General features: G+C 37.3%; 1 protein-coding gene across 3 annotated transcripts in view; it reads right to left on the bottom strand.

Annotated features, from left to right (window-relative positions):
- Nucleotides 1–438: 438 nt before the first annotated feature.
- LOC106162159 (KAT8 regulatory NSL complex subunit 1) overlaps nucleotides 439–21675 on the bottom strand; it is a 28300-nt gene continuing 7063 nt past the window's right edge. For 2 of the 3 annotated variants that reach the window (XM_087016790.1, XM_087016789.1), the window contains 7 exons: nucleotides 13784–14679; nucleotides 6686–6785; nucleotides 5970–6052; nucleotides 5488–5631; nucleotides 4868–5120; nucleotides 3913–4093; nucleotides 439–3603 (listed from right to left, as the gene is read on the bottom strand). In XM_087016790.1, coding sequence (XP_086872916.1) covers nucleotides 2806–3603; nucleotides 3913–4093; nucleotides 4868–5120; nucleotides 5488–5631; nucleotides 5970–6052; nucleotides 6686–6785; nucleotides 13784–14679 — 2455 coding nt within the window. In that variant the 3' untranslated portion in view covers nucleotides 439–2805. The remainder of the gene's footprint in view (nucleotides 3604–3912; nucleotides 4094–4867; nucleotides 5121–5487; nucleotides 5632–5969; nucleotides 6053–6685; nucleotides 6786–13783; nucleotides 14680–21675) is intronic. The other variant, XM_087016791.1, reaches the window with a different exon arrangement.

A 21675-nucleotide genomic window follows, 5' to 3' on the forward strand; every position in this document is an offset into this window, starting at 1 on the left:
AATGCATCTGTAAATGCATGAAGAACACTAATTTTATCACTATCAAATTTGCACTTTTCAAATTTAGTTCAATAAATGGATAATCTAAGTATACATTAACAAAGCATCAAAAGGCATAGTGGGAAGGGAGAATTCTGGTTGCCCTAGTTTTTTCTGAAAAATGCTGTTGTTGAGACAAGCACAGCTACTGCAATAGAGACCACATTTTGCTAAAGAGTTCTTCGTTCCAATATTTCCATGTAAAATAATCACTCTTTTCAGAGATGGAATAAATATGAGGCTGATAATTAAAGCTCTTTAATTTTAATTCAAACTGACAAAAACATGGTTTGGATTTGAAAGTTGGTGCTCATCTTGACGATTTAGCAATTTTATCTCTGATAAGCAATCATGTAAACTCTCTTTCTGAACAATAATCACCAATAACAAAGAAATAAGTTCAAGAAACAAGGCAGTTGTTTTATTTGCACTAAGTGCTTACCAATACAACATTTCCCGCAAATAAATCCAAACACCACTCCCAAACTCCACCCTCGGGGAGAGAACAACTGTGAAGTGGGGAGATACTGTTACTACCACAAATCATCTTCCCAAGAGAAGTCCATTTTCACCCAATGATTGCCAATGTAGCTTTAAGAATGTTACATAATACAAGCTCCAATTTTTTTTATTAAAAATACCCCACCCACCCACCCAAAACAGTCCCCCCTTTTTTTTCCAAAATGGACTGTTTCATAAATAACAATATGTCAACTAAGTGGGATAACAGACGAATAGTTCTTCTTCATACTAGATATAGTTAACGAGAGATTTATTACATGTGAGAGTATGAAGCAAATGTGTCGTGAAATGTTCCTATGATGAATACAGTTTTCCATTGTTTTCAAAGGCAGTATTAGAAGCTACACAATATCCATAGTAATGATCTCTGATACCATGGTAACCATAACTATGGCGACATCTGGGTTATATATACTTATATACACATATTCAAGTCTAGTTCACAGATTCAATTCAATTATCATACAATTACACTGAATATATTTTACAGAATCTTTTCTCAGCATTAAACATCATCCAATAACTATAAGCTAATACATACAAAACCACATTCAATGTGAAGAACAGAAGAATCAAACTATGTACACATTTATTAGTTAATGGGGATTTCAAGTACTACGTGTGGGCCGATACTCTCAGCATACAAGTTTTTACACGGAACCACAATTGAAGCCTGACACATGAATTATGCAAGCCTCTATGGTGATGTTGCTGTACAATGGCTATAACACAATGCAGATGTACAGATTATTATACACTTGGTCTGCAGCACATAAAACCAATTATCATGGAGCACATACACTCACTATGCAAAGTCGATACGTATGTATATTTTTATACCATCATCTTATATCCACATAATGTACAAATTTCACAATTGTTTAACCAAACAGTTATTTACTTCCATATCCACATAATATACTGCAACTTCTGTACACAGTGCAGGGAAGGAGTGCATATTACTTTTTTTTATGTTTTTTCCTTCTTGTTTTATTAAATAAAATATATCTTTTTTATTTTTTCAAATTTTTATGGCATTTTTTCCCCCATTTTGATATCTAAGTCCTTTTTTTACCATCAAAATATTACTCAACCCAAACTGTTACTCACAAGGTCTTTCTGTTATCTGTGATGACTACACAATGTCTCTAGATTGATATTTTATGTTCAGATTCATAGATATTAAGAAATCCTTTCACTCTCATTCAAACTGCAAGTAAAAGTCATCTGATGTAATAATAAACATATTTTTTATACATCAGTCACTTACAGACTGTTCCTCACACAAAATTAGAAAAGTGAAACTCCTCAGCTAAGACTATCATCCTTTATAACAAATGCAGAAGATTGCTCCATTCTGGGTCCATATCAAGGTTCAAATCACATGACAGTCATGTGACAGTCATATGTCCAGTACAAAGGGTGTTGTGTTCAAACCAAACTTGCTAGTGTCATTCTACATTATTTGCTTTCTACTATCAAAACTCCATTCATTCAATACTTGCAACACACAGTGAATGTACCGTTAACCCTTTTACCCCCAGGTGACATACATTTGGGCATGGTGTTCAATACAGTGGGAACCAATGCAGAAGGAGAGATGGAAGGAGCGGGGTTAAGTAAGCAAGAAATGGAAAAACTGTTGGCAATTTGAAATATGTGGTTCAGATATTGAAAGCCACTGATTTGAAGCCAGCCCTTTCTCTCAAAAGTGTCACCTGTCACCAGCCTAAGGAGCACCACTACCTACTGTTAACAACCTACTTAAAGAGTCACAGATTACTGGCAAGCTCAAGCCACTATAGAGATAACTTTCACATCATTTCGGTTATATTTCGAGTTGATATTCAGTTTCACAGTATGCCAAACCAGGCATAAATTCCCATCAAGGCGCAATATTGGCATCATTTTACTAACAAATGCAGCACTGGATTTTATAAGCTGCAGTATCAGACTTGTGTTGCTTGCTTTACAACCTAACAGACAACAATGCCTGAATTTATGACCACAAGGTGCTATTGGCATTCAATTAAACAACCAATATTGGCATCGCAAAACCCATGCTGCATTCAGTACATGCTGTATTCCCGTTCTTTATTTCCTTCTTTCCTTCCTTCTTTCTTTCTCACCACTGTCACAAGGAATTGATCTTTTCATTAGAAAACCCTTCAAGCTTCAACATAGGAATGAGCATGGGTCACTTCTGAGACTAGCAAGACCTTTACACTGTTCCTATGACTCCCTTCACCTCTTGGATAATTTAAGGACAATACCGGGTTTCTGTAGCTTAGGAGCTACCGTCCACTCGGGATCGGTTGGGTCGTCCCCAATGACAGATCCAACAGGAGATGTCTCCATTGGGCTGCTTGTGTCCGCAAGCATTGGATCCACGAGGTCTTCCCCAGGTGCGCCATCTAGTGACACATTACGTGCTCTTAGCGCGAGCCCTGACGTGCTGCTAACATGCTTTTCTAACTTCACGGCTTCGTGCTCTGCAATCATACTGTCATACTCCGATTCGGAAAGGGGGAACTGTCGCAACTGCCAAGGCATAACGACAGGGCCTTCTTCTACAGGAGAAGCAGTGGCGCTTCTGTCCTGACAATCGCTTCCAGTGCTCAAGGCCGACAGTCTTTCCTTCCTAGAGAACGAGCCACTACGACGAGGGACAATGCCTCCATCCTCACCCAACAATTTTCCTGAGAATGACGCGGGTCTGTACTCTTTCTCAGTGCTGCCACCTACACTGGTGCCTGACAAAGTCAATGGTGAGGGCGTAGCTGGGGCTACAGCAGGCGAGGAAATGTTCATGGACCCAAAGAGGCTATCGTTCATACTAGTCTCCGGAGAAATGGGATCGGGTGTTGTCGTGCCGCTCTCTGTTCTGTGTAGACTGGTCATGCTGTCAGGTCGGGACAAACTACGATTGAGACTGCTGCCTGTCCGCTTGTTTGTAGGGACGAAGGAGAGGAAGCGTTTCTTCTCTGCGACCTCACACTTCATGTGTCTGACAGCAAAGGTGTCGTCTGATAGATCTTCAATCTGGTAATAGAAATATAGAATATATTTTACACAGGAATGAGTCTTCGCTTCATAAAAATAATGGAGTGAATTTCACCAATTTCTAAATACTCATGTGAACCCATTTGCTAAGAGGATTAATTAGTAAATACCGAAATGATTGCATGATAGTTAATTATAAGAATGGGTCTTGTTTTAAAAATCGCCTAGCAATTTTATACTTTATCTATTGTGTGCACTTTTCATTCTTATTTGGTTTCTTTTTGCTTATAAATTTGGAACTTCAATTATTTTTCCCCATGCATTAATTATTAACTTCTCAAAACTTACCTCCTCTTCTTCCCCTCCTATGGAAAAACTTGTCTTCTCTGCCTCCTCCGTCTGTTCCATCTTTCCCTGAGTGCTTTCATCATTGCTTTCCTTTGCCGTACTTGTCTCTGGCAACTGTGGAGGCTCATCGCTGGTTTTACCCTCGTCTTCCTCCTTGTTCTCTTGGGTAAGATCACGCCAGCTGCAAATGAGACATTCATTTGTTAACATCAGGTTTAGCAGGGTAACTAAACTTCTCTTCTTGCCCACAAGTTTGTGGTTTTAGTTAAAATGATACAAACTGGAATTTAACATTGATTTATTATCATTTGTTAATTTTTCTGTTGTTAGTATCTCCTTATGCAAAGGAATATTAGTGCAATAGCCCTCAATGTTATATGACACCACCACAAATCAATTGTCAACTTCACACTTCTGACAGGAAGACCATCAACAGCTACGTCATTTAACGCCACTTGCCACATCTCTAGTTCTTCCCTACTTATAATGCACTTCCAGGTTGAACTTCCAGGTTGGAAAAAACTTGCTAAGCACTCACGTGGCGAGGCCGTATGTTTACAAAACTGTACAAGTCCCCACGAACCCTTCAGTTCATGTGGCCAGGTGCACTAGTACCATAAAGACACAGGGAACGGGTACGCTTATACCAGAAAAGCACAGGGAACAGGGGACTTTTATGAAGGAGAACCCTACCCCAGCTGCCCTATCCCTTCTCTTCAACCTACACTGATACTCCCATCAATGACTAACTTATCAATATCAAGCCCCTTTTTCAACTTACATTTCTACATAAAAGCAAGGAAACTCTCATAACTCACCTGGAAATCAGAATTTTTGTACTCAATTCTTCAAAAGTCGATCTTACAAGTTACATTCACCTTAGAGTCTCACACACATGTAAATATCAACAATGTTTAATTGCCAGTGTAACTTATTGTGAAACTGATTTTCTCACCTGGGCGTTAATATTTCTTTATACTTCAGCTTCTCCACCCTGGTGGAGGCAGCCATGCTGTAGGGTATCACAATGTTATTAATGTCGAATGCACTTTCCCCTCGCCTCTTCCTCAAAGCGTCCTTCATCTCTTTAAGCGTTGAGGATGGGCAGCTTTGAGAGATCGAAGAGCTAGCGTCCAAAGGTGTTGGGGATGGTGTGAGTGTCTTGAAACGGTTGGGTAAGGAAAGGGCACGTTGCTTTTTAAGAGCTGCTGAAAAGGAAAATCAAGTCTCATCATTACTGTTTTTGCATTTCCAGATTTTATACTTCTAGAATTTAGGTAGTATAGTGCACCATAAAAATGCATTATCACCATACAAGTGTATTGTGGAATATAAAATTAGTTTATCAAAATAATAAATAAACAAATATCCTATCACGTGTTATTAAGTTTAATATCAACTTAATTTAACTATATATTTTCAGAAGGTATTTTTAAATTCTACAATGTCACACCTACAGGAAAACTTTCTGTTGACTTCTTTTTTTTTAAACAAATTAACACAGTTGAATATCAACCCTGGACATTCTTTATCTGATCATTGACAGACCCAGGAGACTGACCGACATACACCTACCTATTGCCAGCGACGCAGCCTTCCTCCTCTTGATCTCCGTCCTGCACAGCCGTCCATCCTCCAGCTTGGACCGCGGCGTGGACGGCAGCGAGCCACTGCGACCTCGAGACAGTTTCTTATTGTCAACAAACTTGTGCCGCAGATCTGAAAATTAAACCACAAAGACAAATGTTACATGATAGTTTACAGAGAGGAATGAGTCACTACTCCTGGCTATATTATATAATAGGATTCATTTATGATCTATGAAATGATGTCTCATATAAAACAATTAAAAATCGAGATTGCATTAAACAATATATTAGCTAACTGAAGACAAGGAAAATACAACAGGCAATATGAAATGGAAAAGAAAATGAAATTATAAATTTATTTGAACAGGTCTACAAATACTAAATTGGTCTTCAATTATGCAAAGAAGACGCAAACATTGATGGTTGGCATTTCTGTCATCAAGAGAAGAACCACCTGCTGCTACTTACTAGAATGCAGTAATGCTGCGGTGGCACTCTTGGAAAGCCTCTTCCCATGTCTGCCACCCGTTTCTTTGGTCAACTTTAGCTTCCTGGGATAATAAAAATGAACAAAAGTAGTCAATTAATAATAATAACAGAATCACATGTATCACACTAGCTGTCTAAATAATTTTTATTTTATTTTTTTCTTCCCTCAAAATGAAGTACCCAAAGCAAACCATATTCAGCTGTGTAACTGAAGTGACGAAATGCCAAAAACAACATCCCTTTAAACATACAGTAAAATAAGAACTTAACATTTTCATTAATGCCTCCCTGACAGTGTTTAAACTTTGAGTTATTAGACAGTGCATGTTGTATCAGTTGTCAGCAGATGAAAAAGGATCCACATTGAAGTGAAACCAATCATATTTAATTTTTAAGGAGTTTCAAGCCATAAATAGCTTCAAGTCTAAATGTCACCTCGAAAATTATCAATGTTTTATAAATCAGCCATTGTATTTATATCTGACGGTCTCAACTAATATGTTTAACTTATGAGCTCACCAGAGAAATCAATTTCTAATGTACACTTGTACATTATCTAAATAAATTATCATTTTTATCATCAATCAGTTCACTGACACAGATAACTGCTTTCTGGTCTAAAGAAAAAGTAATTGTTTATTTATTTATTTTGTTTTTTGTTGTTTTTTTTTGTCTTTTTTTCTCCTGGCCCCTACCTTTTCTCTGTGGGCACAGCCTTCAGGGTTCTGTTGGAGGGTTTGCTCTGCCAGTCCCCACTCTTCAACAGGGTATCAAAGTGCGCTGTGAGGGGCGTGTCTAGAAAAATAACAATGAAAGTGTTCGCATTAGAACATCATCTGGAAGTATGGTGGAAGAAACAGACATCAAAATGCTCTTCTTCTGTACATGTAAATAATGATGCAACAATGTGGTCGGTGTTATCAAACTACGAACATTATTTATATAAAGGTCAAAATATCGATAAATGATTGTGTAATTCCGATGAGTCCTGAAATGAACTTAAAACGTGCCGACAAAGTGCAATACTGTAGCAATGAAATAAAACAGTGGGTTAACCTGCATTTGAGGAAATGCCTAAGAAGTCCAAAGAATCCATTAACCATAAAAGAGAACAAAAAATCTACAATCTATTCAAAACTTCCTTAAGAAACTCACAGCTGATATAAATATTTACGTTTTGTTACACGTCATAAATCCATAAAAGCTGATATGAGTATGAACTTCAGATCCTGGGTCACTATAAATCATGACAGCATCACATAGTAATTTTAAACAAAACAAAGTGAAAATGTTTTATTCAATGCAACTCTTGTCACGTATCAATCAGCTACAAATGGTGATAGGGTGTACGTTTTTTTTCCCTGTCTTACGTAATAGGGAGGCTATTTTTTCCCTCCCTTGTGTAATAGGCATGCTATTAAGTTGTCAATCCCTCAAAACCTACCAGTGCACCTGTATGGCTAAGATAAACTCCTTTTTTATTGGTAAAAAAAAAAAACCTTGCTTACAATGCAGTCAGTCTCATCTGAACAAATTACCCGAGGTCATCTAACATACTCTGAACATGTGCAGAGCAGACCTATAGACTTCACACTAGACAGGACACAAAAACACAGCAACCTTCAAAAGCTTCTACACAGGTCCTTGCAGCCTCAATCGAACACCGATTATCGAAAGATATCACTTTCAACTGATATCTCCATTGCAGTGACCATCAGAGGTACAAATGCACTGCGAAGTGGTAAACCCAAATTAAATGCAACGTGAGAAATCATTTATCTTCAGTATAGAGTGCAGGCCTTGGAAAGGCTGAACAGTATATGTTTTACCACATCTCTTTGAGCAGTGCTAGTTAATAGACCCTACACACGCTTGAACTGGGTGAAAATCAATGATCTCTCACATCAACACAGCGAGAAAAAAATATCCTGTGTAGACCAACTTTGAGGGTTTTACAGGGTGGTCCATAAAAACTACTTTACTTTCCATCTCAATTTTATATATACATAATTAAGATATTTCCAACTTTCTTTCACCTAAATTGTTCCACAAAGACAACCATTTTATCCATGCAAATTCTGCAGAAATTGGAAAACTTTACGGTAGTCAAATATCTTAATTGGACCAAAATTGAGATGGAAAGTAAAATAGGTCATTTTTTATGAACCACCCTGTATATGCTTTTGGATATGGTATAATCTAGTGAGGTGGAGAAATGGTTTCAAGGTCTAAAACTAATAGTCACATTATTTCTACCATATATTGTGATGTGTGTGTGTGTGTGTGTGTGTGTGTGTGTGTGTGTGTGCGCGTGCGTGCGTGCGCACGCTTATGCATGCATGCATGTGAAGACAAACAGCGTGTTCTCTTCTGATCTCTTTCTCATTTAACTGCAGCAGAGACAAAAGAAACATTCACATCTCTATGATTTCATATAGACTTTGTGCATTTCAGGAAAAGAAGCATTCACACGGAAGATAGGCCAAACATTCTCAGTGTCAACCCAAAAGCTTTCAGGTTAAGCACAGCTTACAGATAGGCAGAAATTGTGATACCTAAGCTTTCAGGAAAGAAACAATCGAATACTATGCCACATGGATAAATAAAAGGAAATATGCCTCCTTCAAAACATTTGTAAAAACAGGAAATGTCACTGAAACCCAATGTTGTTTTAAACTGATTAGAGTTTTCTTTTTTGTTGCATGGTAGAAGCATTGTTCTAGTTTAAGTCTCTTATATCAGTTGTGTAAAAACTGTAACAGTATCTTGGATTTCCATAGCATTTGTATATATATTTTTATTTTTTATTTTTGTCATTCAGGACCCAAATATCACATTAAAACATTTAATTGTTAAGGCATGTTCAGAATTACAATCACTTTTAATTGCACCCTGCTAGTTCAATGAGATATTTAATGGATCTGAGTCTCAGCTAAAAAGCGCATTAATAACTGAGCAGAACCCTGGACTGCTGGTACCGTGCTCGCTGCCTGCTGCCATATAATGGACTCCTCAGCACAATTGCATGACACGATCAGAACTGAGAGACGGACACGCGATGGGAAATGGAAAGTATCATAAAATCAAATCAATTCTTTATCAGAATAAGAACTGATAAATTAATTCTGAAAAAGGATGTTCAAAACAGCCATTATCTAGAAGCAAGTTATTGCATTCAATTGTTCTTATCCCCCCCCCCTTACTGAAGAGGCCCTGTAAGTGTCACTGTGATTGCTGTTACTAAGACTTTCTTGTAAATATTTCAGAACCTTACAGTGCACCCAGTTTCTAAAATTATGTATATAGGTATTCCTAGTCACCCTTGTTTGTTTCTTCTCCCACTAATCCAATAGTAAACTTGTTATTTGTTAAAAATTTGTCTAAGTCATAGCCAAATATAGTAGTTCTAGTCCCAATGGAATAACTTACAGCTACAAAATGCAGGGTTTTAAAGGCGCATTAGTACATATAAGACTTCTTGTTAAACTTATATGAGAACATTTTTGAGTGTATTTTTGAATTTGCAAGAGTATAATTTACCAGCCTTAGTTTTGTGTCATTGAATCAACTGATTTTCTGGATCAAAGAAATCGGTATTGAAGAAATCCTCCTTGTACTCAAGACCTTTAAGTAATTGCCATTACTGCTTAGCAACGGTGCGCATAAGCACTGCTGTAAAATCAAATTTAAGCCAGTATTATATACACTTTATCTGGAATATGAAGGTTGACTAGGCGAATAACTACGATCTTCTCTGCAGATTAAGATTGAGGCAATCTAGGTTCTGGAGAGCTTTTAAAATGGCTCAACAGTTTTCCGTTAATGAAATGGTGCGTTTTCCTCAATGCGTCTCTGACTAATCAATGCTTTAGGTAAATAGGTTAACTCTTGGCTAACACAGTTTTGCCTGATTAGTTTTTTATATCACCAGCTTGTGAATAAGTGCAATATTTTCCCACAAATCTCGGCCAAATAATATTTATTTTCAATAGTCATGTAAAAGCAAAATAAGTCTGCTAAGCCTGATTTGGTGTAATGTGAGCATGAAACCATCGATATATATCTAGCTGAAACGTTGCCACATCAAATACTACAGTAACCATGGCGACGGGTGATGTCATGATATTATATACACACTGAAATACTACGGGAACCATGGAAAATCTTTCCAGTCAGTTTTTCCCATGTAACAGAGTCATAAAGGAGAGGTTGATCATCTACAAGGTAAATGCAAGGTATCAACACAAGTCTCACTATTTCAACCAAGCGTATTTTTTTCCTATTCCATTTCCCCCTGTGTTAAGCAGTAAACAGCTGTTAGAAATCACATGGATGCTGTAATTAACGATTCAATACAGGAAATGTTCAAATTTTTATATTGAAAACATGCCTTAATGTCCACACGTTACATCCACTGCAGCATGCTGGACACAAGGATACCTGTTCTTAGCATATGAAGGTGACACTGGGGGTAGAAACAAATCATATACCATGAGTACCATACTGCCTGTTCAAAACAACTTTCATTTAAAGTAAAATGAAAACAGTTTTACTATTAATACCAGCAATTAGATGTTTGGCTGCTACCCCCTCAACACCCCACCCAGTGGCACTCACTGCTTTCTACTGCTTTTCATATGACAAATGTCTCCATTTTGCCAACTTTTTAAATCTGGGGTAAAAAATTTAAGTGATACATGGGCAGGTCTCAATTAATATGAACAACCCCTCCTTATATATATATATATATATATATATATATATATATATATATATATATATATTTATTTGAAACTGCTTCTATTTTACTAAAATCTAGTCGTGAATAACCTGTCCGTTTATAAAACATACTCTTTGTCAACAGCATAATAGGCAATGTCAATCTTATCACCTCTATGTAACACAGTAACATTAGTAATAATGGTGTGTGGGGATTATGTCAAAACACAACCACAGATTTGTATTTTTACATGTAAGTATTTCTATTAAATAACAATATTATTTTCTACTCAAAACACATAACGCAAAAATATAAGTACAATATTATAGACTGCCTGAGTGACTATCTATTACATAGCTTTATTTGTAATGAGGCTACATAGGGTTAACAATGCAGTAGCATTGCAGTGAATTTTAGAAAAACAGGATTCTGTAAAAAAAAAAAAAAAAAAAAAAAAACTTGTAATTGCAGCAGGTAAAAAGAACCAAAAAAAACAAAAAAAAAACAAATATCGTTCTAAGAAACGTGTATGAACAAACCACACTTAAAACTTACAGATTAAAATCATGTTTCCAGTGAAAACGGATTCTGATGACATTTTTATATTCCATAACACAATGACTTTGTAATTCCAGATAACATTTCTACATAACCATTTTTGATCAGATCCCATCAGTGGTAAATCTCAATTATGTTAACCAAGGGAAACATACAACCTAATTTCAAAGAGAAAATAAAATTTTCAAAAGTTGTCTTGACAGGTAAGCTGACGAATCTTGGGTCAAACTTGTCTAAAATTTTTTATCTTGTAGTCAAGACCAACTTTTAATTCAAATTCTTACAGTAAATAAGTCTCCATCAATTATCCATTAACAAGTGTCGAGGTCAAAGAGTTAATACAGCATTCTCCATATGTACTCAAAGCTAGAACAACCAAAGGGTTAATCCCACATTATATTGACGTTTTCAAAATGAATAGAAAAAGGTTCATTTGTACCTAATTCAGGAGGAGAAAAAGCAATCATTCTCTCATTGAAATGGGAGTTATGCCAAAGGTAGAAAAAGTGAATCAAAAATTCTTTATTTACTTAAGAAGAGACCAGAAGTAAAAAGGAGAATCAAATACCATACTGACTTCTTTGGCTGTCGAATATTAAGTGAACAATTATTAAATCAATACCGAGATCAGAAAGGGGGCAGCTTTTATATCTTTTTTTTTCTTTCATGTGAACTCTCATGGAGAGATTTCCTTGATGAAATAATAATTTCTGGAGAATTTCACCATCACATGAATGATAACTTTGTCACCCCAATCAATACTGTGCCTGAATATTTTGTCACTGGTATACTTCAGTCAAAGGGGGACTTGGGAGGGGAGGGGGAGGGGGGGGGCATTGACTTGACCTGTCACGACTTGCACTGAGCAAACATCCATTAGATCTATTTTCATTATTGAGCGGCCATTCAAATTCTTCAAACATTGCAAACAGCTTTTCTCCTACAACCACCATTGTGAACTTGAAAGAGTTATTTATTCAGTATTGAGGTAATAGTTCAAGGTTGTTACAGAGATTTTCTCTCTCTTTCTCTCCCTTTCATGGGTAGTTTTAAATACATAGTGTCTGTAGTTTATGACATGCTTCAATAATTCCAATAAAACTTCTCACTCACATATTACTTTGTTGCTATCCTGATAGGACACAACCAATATGTCAACCATTTACGAAGAAGTCAATATCAAATATTAACAAAACTTTCAAGAAACTCAAGGTCACTGGGTGTAATATACTGAAGGATCTTAATAGATAATCTTTCCATTAAAGAGTTCCCGTCTTAATAAGATGCCACCCAGAGTTCAAATACTGCCCTTCTATATTTCAAGGCCTCAAGCCATCTTATTTATAACTGACAACAAAGGTCCTTTGCTGTTGTCAGATTTTTGCACCAAGTTGCCCGGTGACCTAGATGTCAGGCAGTTTGACAAAATATGAAAGAAAATAAGGAACCAATTTGCATCAAATATATTTTTGGGATCATCAAAAAAAGAAACAAAACCATTTTCATTCTTGATTTGTCTTCTTTTGATAATCTTTTCCTCAATCTTATGTCTTGATGTACTGTAAAATAAATCTGCACCAGCGCACTTATAAAAACTTGTTTTATCTTAAGAAAAGATGGTATCTGGCACTGGCAAAACATTACAGATTAGAGAAGCTTAGACCCACCAAATAACATTTACTATAACTTATAAGAGTCTGGTGAGGAATGTTCTATACACATAAGCTTGGCCTGGTATTCTCAGCTTACAGGAATGTGAGCAGCTCGAAGTGTATTTCCTAAATGCCACAACTCAGATTAAGGCTCTGTTCTCACAACTTTTAGATCGATCTATCACCGCGGGGAGTCTCACTAGATTACTGTCAGATAATCCCCCTTAAGTGTCCGTCCCCGCCTACTACAAGCTTTAAGGGGTAATTAACTTTCGTGTCCGCCCGACTGACAGCTATTTAGCGTGAACCCCCAGGGAGTTAGGTCGATCCAATGTAGGTCGATCTAATCTATGAGAATGGGGTGTATGTCTCCCAGTGCTTCCTCACCTTTTAACCTTAGATCTGCATTATCCGTCTTTATGTTAAGAATATGCAGATGAAAACAATGATGACAGTTTTCCAACATGTTCAAAATTGGGAACTTTTTTCAGCAAAGCATTTGTAGATACCTTTCAACTCACGGGTTGAAATTAGTAGACCTGTTGTTATGCAAATTCTATTTGAAGAGTAAACAATCTTTCTTCAATTTGGAATTTTATAAGAAGCAATTTCTTAGGCCGAACCTTTCTAATTTCTAGAAGAATTAGTCCTTATTCAGATCAGGGAAAAAAGCTATAAATTAGATAAATAGAGCCAAACAGAAGAATATCCTCTTAGACGCGTGTCAAAAGTGACTAGGGATCAATACCAGGATGTTCCAACAGAGACGCATTACCTAACGCAATGATTTGTCAAACAGACCAATGAATAAGCAAGTAAACATATGGACAAGCAAAAGATGGGAGTTTTTCTAAGATACTTACCGTGCGAGAACGACAGGACAGCATGGTATGAATGGTCAAGCAGAGCCACCCTCTCCGGCACTGGCATGGTGTACTGGTCAATGGACTGGACATTGTTGTACCGTCCACCACACAAAGAACAACTGGTCGTTGGAGGGTAACAATGACACGTCACCGTCGACAACCGCGCAGCTTTACGATTCAAGTGATGCACACCAAAGGTTCGCAGTAACTTCCTCTTTCTATAGCTTTTGACAGGGCGACAGCGTGCCGCTTGGCAAGTGGCATCGAGATTTGGCGAACCAACCGGGGAGGGGGTGGCCAGTCCCTGAGGGGTAGAGGAGTCTCCTGCCTTCACTTTTTTACCACTACTGTCAGTTTCAGTTTCTGAAGAACTGGCAGGTTGAGCGCCACAGGGTGATAGAACACCGTTAGGTTTGGCAGGACTATGTTTTCCTGAAGACACAGACGAAGATACAGAGGGTGCTGCTCCCGCTGCTGCTGTTGATGATGTTGCCGTTGCTGCAGTGGTGGCAGCGAGCGGGCTGGCCTGGATAGGAGAGTAACAGTTGCCAAGAGACTGTGTCAACTTAGATGACTGCTTGTCTATATTATTGAGCAGAGTTGATAGATTGCACGGTGACATTTCATTGCGCTTCTCAATATCTGCGATCTTGGCCTCAATAGGAGAAAGCTTTTTCCCGCCAGTTCTTGAGGGGCGATATCTGACCATGAGATCTTCGGGTTGAGGCGTCTCACCAAGGACAACCTGCCCTTTTGCAGTCCTGATCTGACGATAGATATCGTTCTGCTGGCGTATGCGGTATTCCAGGTCTGACACTTGTGCCTGCAGCCACGTCCACCTTGACGCTATCGATGAGCGCTCTGCTGCCCACTTCCATTCTCCCCGCCTGTGTCTGCAAACAAACAACAACATTCATTTAATATTTCAATATTCATTGTGAAGAAAATTCTACTGATGTACGTTCTTTTTTCTTTAAGCTTTTTCACGATAAATGTGATTTAAGAAGCTAGAAAAGAAAATATTTATACAGACATTTAACATGGAAAAATGAACACATCTTCACTTCAACACTTATAAACAAAACAATTTTCTTTTAAGAAATGATGAAAAACCAATTTCCCTTAAAAATATCTATTAAGTTATAATCTGATTGTATTGCCAAGGTCGAAATCCCCATAAATCTTTTATGTCATTACATCTAGAAATAGAACGCAACAAGGATATCACCCTTGGTTACTGCCGTTTAACCACAAAAACAAGTTGATCTGATACATGATCATGAGATTGGATTGGTTAACTAACTGATACAAGGCTTCACATAAGAAGAATTTTTATGGTTTTGACCTTCTTATGCTGACAATTCCTTACGGAATCCTGAGAAATCGCCAAGGAAAAGGAAAAGAAAAGTAATTTCAAAGCTGGATAAAATACCAAGAAGCTGAATGTAGAACAGCAGCAATCTTTAACCCCTAGATCACATATGGATCATCAACCTGGCCTCCAGTATATTTTAGGCAATCCATAAGTAGAAACCTCTGAACTTCTTGCAAAATAGTTAGAAGTAATTTCTGCCGACATTTTTATTTATCAATTCTTTCTTTTTATTTTCTGCCAGTATGATTGAAAAGAAAAAAGTGTTTTGTGGTTAACTTCCATAAAACCCACAATATTACCTTTGCAAGTAAACACTTCATCTAACCGAACCCGTATGATTTTGATGCGGTTAACAGGCATGGACCTTTCACTAAAATTTCAATAAGTCCTCCTCCCTCTCTCTCTCTCTCTCTCTCTCTCTCTCTAACTCGGGAGCTTCCCAAATAATATTTTTTCATGTTCATCAATTCATGCAAGTTATTCTTAGCTTCTACAAAGATGACTCATTTCCTCTGTACAGTTCAATAACTTCACTTCCAAACCCTAGAAGTTAAGTAGGAAACGGCATTTCTGCTGTAAAGTCACTTACAGATGCAAATAACAACATAGCACTTGGAAAAAATTGCTACGTTTAATAACTGTATGATTGCGATTGCAAGAGTTGCTGTGTGATCCTTGAGCAGATAAGAGTTGTTTTGGCAGACCTACGTGAGGTTCTATTGTAGTTGTGAAGGAGAGTGGTGGGCTACGGTTAGTGCAATATGAACTTCCTTTTGCATCAGCAACGCCATATATGAAAATAGTCCAATTAAACAAAAACAATAATTACAACATTGCGTCCTTCTAAACACAGTGCCAAAAGACAACAGGGATATACACCATAATAAATTCACATCTCTTTGGGTATGAAAATTGCACGAAAAACATTTCAGAATCTTGTTCTTGGTCCCATTGCAAAATCACAGGGGACTTGTCCAGTTTCTTGGTCAGCAAGCCTTCCCCTGGTCCACACACAAGGATCCAGTGCCAAAGGGCAGTTCTGTTCAATAGCAGTCTTTTTAAACCTAACAATGTGCTTCAATCACCAGGTAACGTCTCGCTGAACAAACTCCATGGCTGGCTATGCAGACTACAGGCGCATTGACAAAACGGGAATAGGTAAATACATTGTTTACTTTTCTATTATAGCAACTCCCCCACCTTGGTCAATAACACTAGGTTGTGGGGACTGGTACGTGTACTACAGTATACCACGTTACGTACCACGTACAGCCCACTTTCAGCAAATGCAGATGTACTATTACAGTACACTAAAATATATAATTTATGCATCCAAGGCAAGCTAAAAACACATTCACAGCTGGGTTGACTCAGACTAATATAGACGCAATGGCGTCAGTGTGATCAGACATATACTAATGTCTGCACATGGGGCTTTAAATGTCTCAATACTGGCTTCAAAATTCTACAGGAATCATGTAACTTTGTCAAATAATCTCAGCAGTTACGTACCTATTTTGGTCTTTAAGTGCACTTTAAGGTGGCTGTGACAGCTTAACTTAATATGCAAAATCTTCACAGACCATCTAAATGTCCTTTTTTTTCAAGAATTAAATTTATTTTCCCTTCTAAATCTTTACACAAAAACAGACAAAACATAAAAACCGAGGTCATGCTGGTTTGAAGTTAGAGCATGCTTGTGGAACTAAAACCACATCAAAAACAACAAGACTTTTCGTGTTTTGCATTCTCAGGCAAATAAAATACAGTGTTATAAGATAATAATAATATGAAATCTAAGTTATGCAAGCCTGGGCAACCTGCCAAGTTCTTCTAGTCTGAAATTCTATGCAGCTGACCCTAAGTAATTCATACCAGGATGTCAGCTAGCCTTAATTTCAATATTATCTATAATGCAATGTGTCATAAAATAATACATATATCTTTCAACACTTCACCTCTCCTCCTGATCTTATAACTCGAATTTTCTTTCTAAAAATATGTAGTGCAGGGAGCTGGCAAATATAACAACATCCCATTTTGGGCTCAAACTACTAATATCATCAGTATTTACTCTAATATCATCAGTATTTACTAAGTATTCACACATCTTTTCATCTAGAGGACAAATTCCAGCACCATCTGTCCTTCTTTTGGCCAATTCTTTTAAAACTGTCTCTAACTCAACCATGAGAGACTACAAAGACATAATGGAAAACAGCCCAAAAAATGTTGGATCATGCAATAAAAAAACAATGCGTGAGGAAGGGAGCGGGATTCTCTGGTTAGAACTACGTCCATGAGCAATGTGTTCAATTGATTTTTTTTGCTGTTTTCAGGCTTGTTCTAGTAACCACTAGAAACAGATATGGTCTAAGAACGTGTACGTATTTCTTTATTCAAACTTATACACCAGAGTGAGGCAGTGAAAATGTTTAGAGATAATTAACACTGAAACATGACTAAGACCCCATTTCCAGAGATTAGATCGATCTACTTTAGATCGACCTAACTCCCTGGGGGTTCACGCTAAATAGCTGTCAGCCGAGCGGACACGAAAGTTAATTACTTCCCTTACAGCTTGTAGTAGGCGGGGTGGACATTTAAGCCGGATTATCTGACAGTAATCTAGTGAGACTCCCCGTGGGGATAGATCGATCTAAAAGCTCTGGGAATACAGCCTAAGCTATGTACACAAATCATTATCTACAAATGATCCAATTTTCTGGTGAACACAAACCGTCTTCAAGTAGTGAAAGTAACCATTCACAAATTTATGCTATCAAGAAAATGAGGCATACTTTCACAATCTTATTAAATCTAATATCATCAATCAATAAAACAAAATTTAATTCACAAAGCTTGGGGAAATTGAAGACACCACACATACCTATATGTTAGGTTTTGGATCAGGAAGTGATGGTGGAAACAGCGATACAGGAGGCGGAGGGGGGGGGGGGGGGCACATGACCTACTTAGATCATAACAACACATATTGCTGATAGCATACTGTATGTAATGATACCCAACTCTATAACCACTACCTCCAGGTTTGTGTTGAGATAAGTGCCAAGGAGCATCAGATCTCCAGCTTCCAGAGTCTTCTAGTAAATTATGCATACCACAAAGGCTCATCATAGAATGGCAAGATATTTATATAGATAGAGATAACGGTAAATGTTGCCCAATTTATTTTTAGTCGAGGCTGTACCTGTGACAAAATATGCAATGCTACATTAAAAGGTAATCAAACAAGCTCGTTTTCAACTCATTTTGTTGATAGTTTTTTAAAAGCATATGAATGTTATTTTATGCAATATGGGCCTAAAATGCATGCAGGCAAACCCATCTTAGCAAATCTCCTGGTAAAAAATCTACAGCTCTTCAGTTTAACCTTCATCAAGGAATTGATATAAAAGAGCCAAGATCCACCATTTTCCATATAGGGTCAAAACACGGTAACGGTGCCATGGGTGTCAAATTTTTTTTTGTTTCATTGAAATTTAAAATTTTTACATTTTTGTAGAAAACAAATCAAATTTTCAGATAATGTAAGTTTCATTGATATACTCCCAGTACTTTTTCTGTGAGCCACTGGGAAACAAAAAGGAAAAAAAAAATTGTCTCTGACGGGACACATGGTCATATTGGCCTGAGTCAGATATTAGGTTGTTTTTTCAAGTTTTTATCAACCAAATATGTTAAACTAATCAGAAGTAATAGTTTTACATAGAAAACTGCCACATATCACTTATTTTGAGTAAAAAATTATTTAGCACTAGGAGTGGTGTGTCCCGTCAGAGACATTTGACTTCGAAAAGTTTTCATATTTTCTACATCTGGTAGGTTGTATAAATGAAACTTAAAATCCTCTTTTAAATAATGATAAGTAATGATTATAGCTAAAAATTACAAAATTAAAACAATTTACAGTGAATTTATTGCCACATTTTATCATTGTCTCTGACGGGACATTTTCTGTCTCTGACGGGACATTTTCTGACAAATGTGAAACACAAGGTTTTACATCTTCAATTGAATCATTTTCAAGTGTTCTGGTGTGTTACATTTCTTGTTTTTCTTTTGCAACTGATCATTACTGGGTAATTCATTAACTATTACTGATTATTAGCTAGGTTGACTGTCAGTGATTAGGTGTTGACATGTGCCGTCAGAGATCATGTCAGAGCACTAGAACTGTGAGCAGGTCATTCTGTTCACTGCATGTGCATGATTTAGAACAGAGTCTGAAGGAGACCTCCAGCTCCAACCATATGTTGTGGTATCTGATGATCTGCACCATAACAAACAGTCTGTCTTCACTTGTAATAAGGCCATTCTCAAAGACCTCCAACACCAGCAATCATTCAGCAAAGTCCATTACTGGTCAGACGGAGCTGAGCCGCCAGTCAATTCAAAAGTTGGTTTTTACTATCTAAACATGGTACTGTCATGAAACAGATTTTGGTATGGAAGCGCAGTGGTACTTTTTATACCACTGCCCATGGCAAAGAACCAGTGCATGGGATCGTAGGGGAAATGAAACATCAGGTTTGGAGAGTAGTGCTCCAGAGAAAAATGGTTGTAGATACACCTTATCAATTCTATTTGGCTGGCAAAGAATTATGCCCCAGTGTCAACATAATGTATCTGTCTGCAGCAGATATTGAAGCAGCTACCACACCCATCAGCAGTCGCTGTCCATCTGTTCCAGGAATTCAACACTTCCAACAGCTTCAGCCCCAGCCCTAGCCCCGTGGACATGTTCTTGTGTCAACCAATTCTTTGTACCAGCAACCCTCTTAATATGCTAAACTTATTCATATGACTGGGGACTTTGATTTGCCTGCACATCCGCACTATGACAATGTCAGTCAAGGCACAGCTCAGTCTCACCATGGAGATTTTGTCATTGCGGAGTTTGCTGCCAGGAAAGGAGTAAAACAATTCTTAGGTTAGGTCACCCATGACGCTGAAGATGGCGAAGTGGAAGTCAGTTTCTTACGTACTGAAGGTTCTGGCAAAAGAAACTTTGTGTTCCCTGCCACAGAAAACAAAGCATGGATTCCCATAAAAGATGCAAAGGAAGTTCTTCCAATGCCTAGCATAGACACTCGTGGACTTAACTTGTTTCCATCACCTGTTAATGTGACTGGTTGAAAAAATCTCTAAAGTGCAAAAAAGATATGTGTTCTAAGACTAATTGAAAAACAGAATTTATCATGTGAACTATCATGGAAAATGTTGATTGATATTGAGAAATAGGAGTAATGGACAGTGGATTACGTGAAAATTATACTGTGCCTTATCGCTGTGTCATGATAATTAATTAATATTCTAAACATATTGCATCTGGTGATTTTTCTAATGTACAGAAATGCTATTTTGCAATAACCATCAAGTAAGATTCATTAGATACAAAAATGTGGCTTTTTAAACCTCTTTTCTAAGATTTTTCAATAGTGCCCAAAGGTGTCCCGTCAGAGACGTCCCGTCAGAGACAGTGACTTTTTACACTTAACAGCCCATGCTGCCAAGGAAAGTAAACAAAACTGGCCTGTTTGTGCATTAATTGCTTCCCAAGACTTGTACCTTGCAATATGAATCACAAAAGTCTTGATTAAATGAAATTTCAAAGAGAATTTTGCATTGGAGTTTTAGTAAAAAAATACAGGGGTCAAAAATGTCCCGTCAGAGACAGACCTTTAAGTGATTGTCATTCCCACATTAATTTCAGTACAAATTAGCTGCTTGTTTTACATAATCCTTTATGGTCCAGCTAAATAAAAATGTATTTAAAAGTAACCATGTGGATCGTTTACCAACTGTAATTTTTAAAATTGTCTCTAAAATGTCCCGTCAGAGACATTTCAAATACCGTGTTTTGACCCTATAGATAATAGAAAAGGTCATAATTTTTTTAACAATGAGTCAACAAAAAAGTATACCAAAGGCCTCTGAGCATGCATGTTGCACAATGAAAAACTATGCCAATGCACTCAAATGTGGCTACCACGTGACTTGGGTCTTTTGTGAAGTAAATTGAGATATGAATGACAGATGAGGGTATCTGTGCCTAGATGAACTACAAACTGAACAAAAATTCAAGGGTCACTTTTGCAAAATGAACAGTAAATTTGAAAGTCGGTCGTAACATTTAGTCCACATGCTTAGTCTGCCTCAACTCTGGGCTAAAACACCTAAAATATTCATTTTTTGGTCTAAATAGTGAGTTTACATATTTTAAATTAAAAACTGTCAATAATTTCTCATTGAATTGCTAACAATTAATGATTCATCTGGGGACAAAGTGGACTAACACTTAAACCAGTCTTTAATTTACATAATTTTTTGTTTTAAGTTCCTAGAGTGAACTAAGCTCCACTGCATGAAGACAGTGACCTAGTTTTTGACCCCCGTATGGGAACAAGCATGGATGAGTGGGCGGGTCCCTGGCTATCGTCCAACTTGTAAACCATCACTAACATACACATAAGTACTACTCAAACCTGTT

This window comes from Lingula anatina, chromosome 7 (genome assembly GCF_051362555.1).
Source record: "Lingula anatina isolate TDL-2025a chromosome 7, LinAna3.0, whole genome shotgun sequence".
Lineage (NCBI taxonomy): Eukaryota > Metazoa > Brachiopoda > Lingulata > Lingulida > Lingulidae > Lingula > Lingula anatina.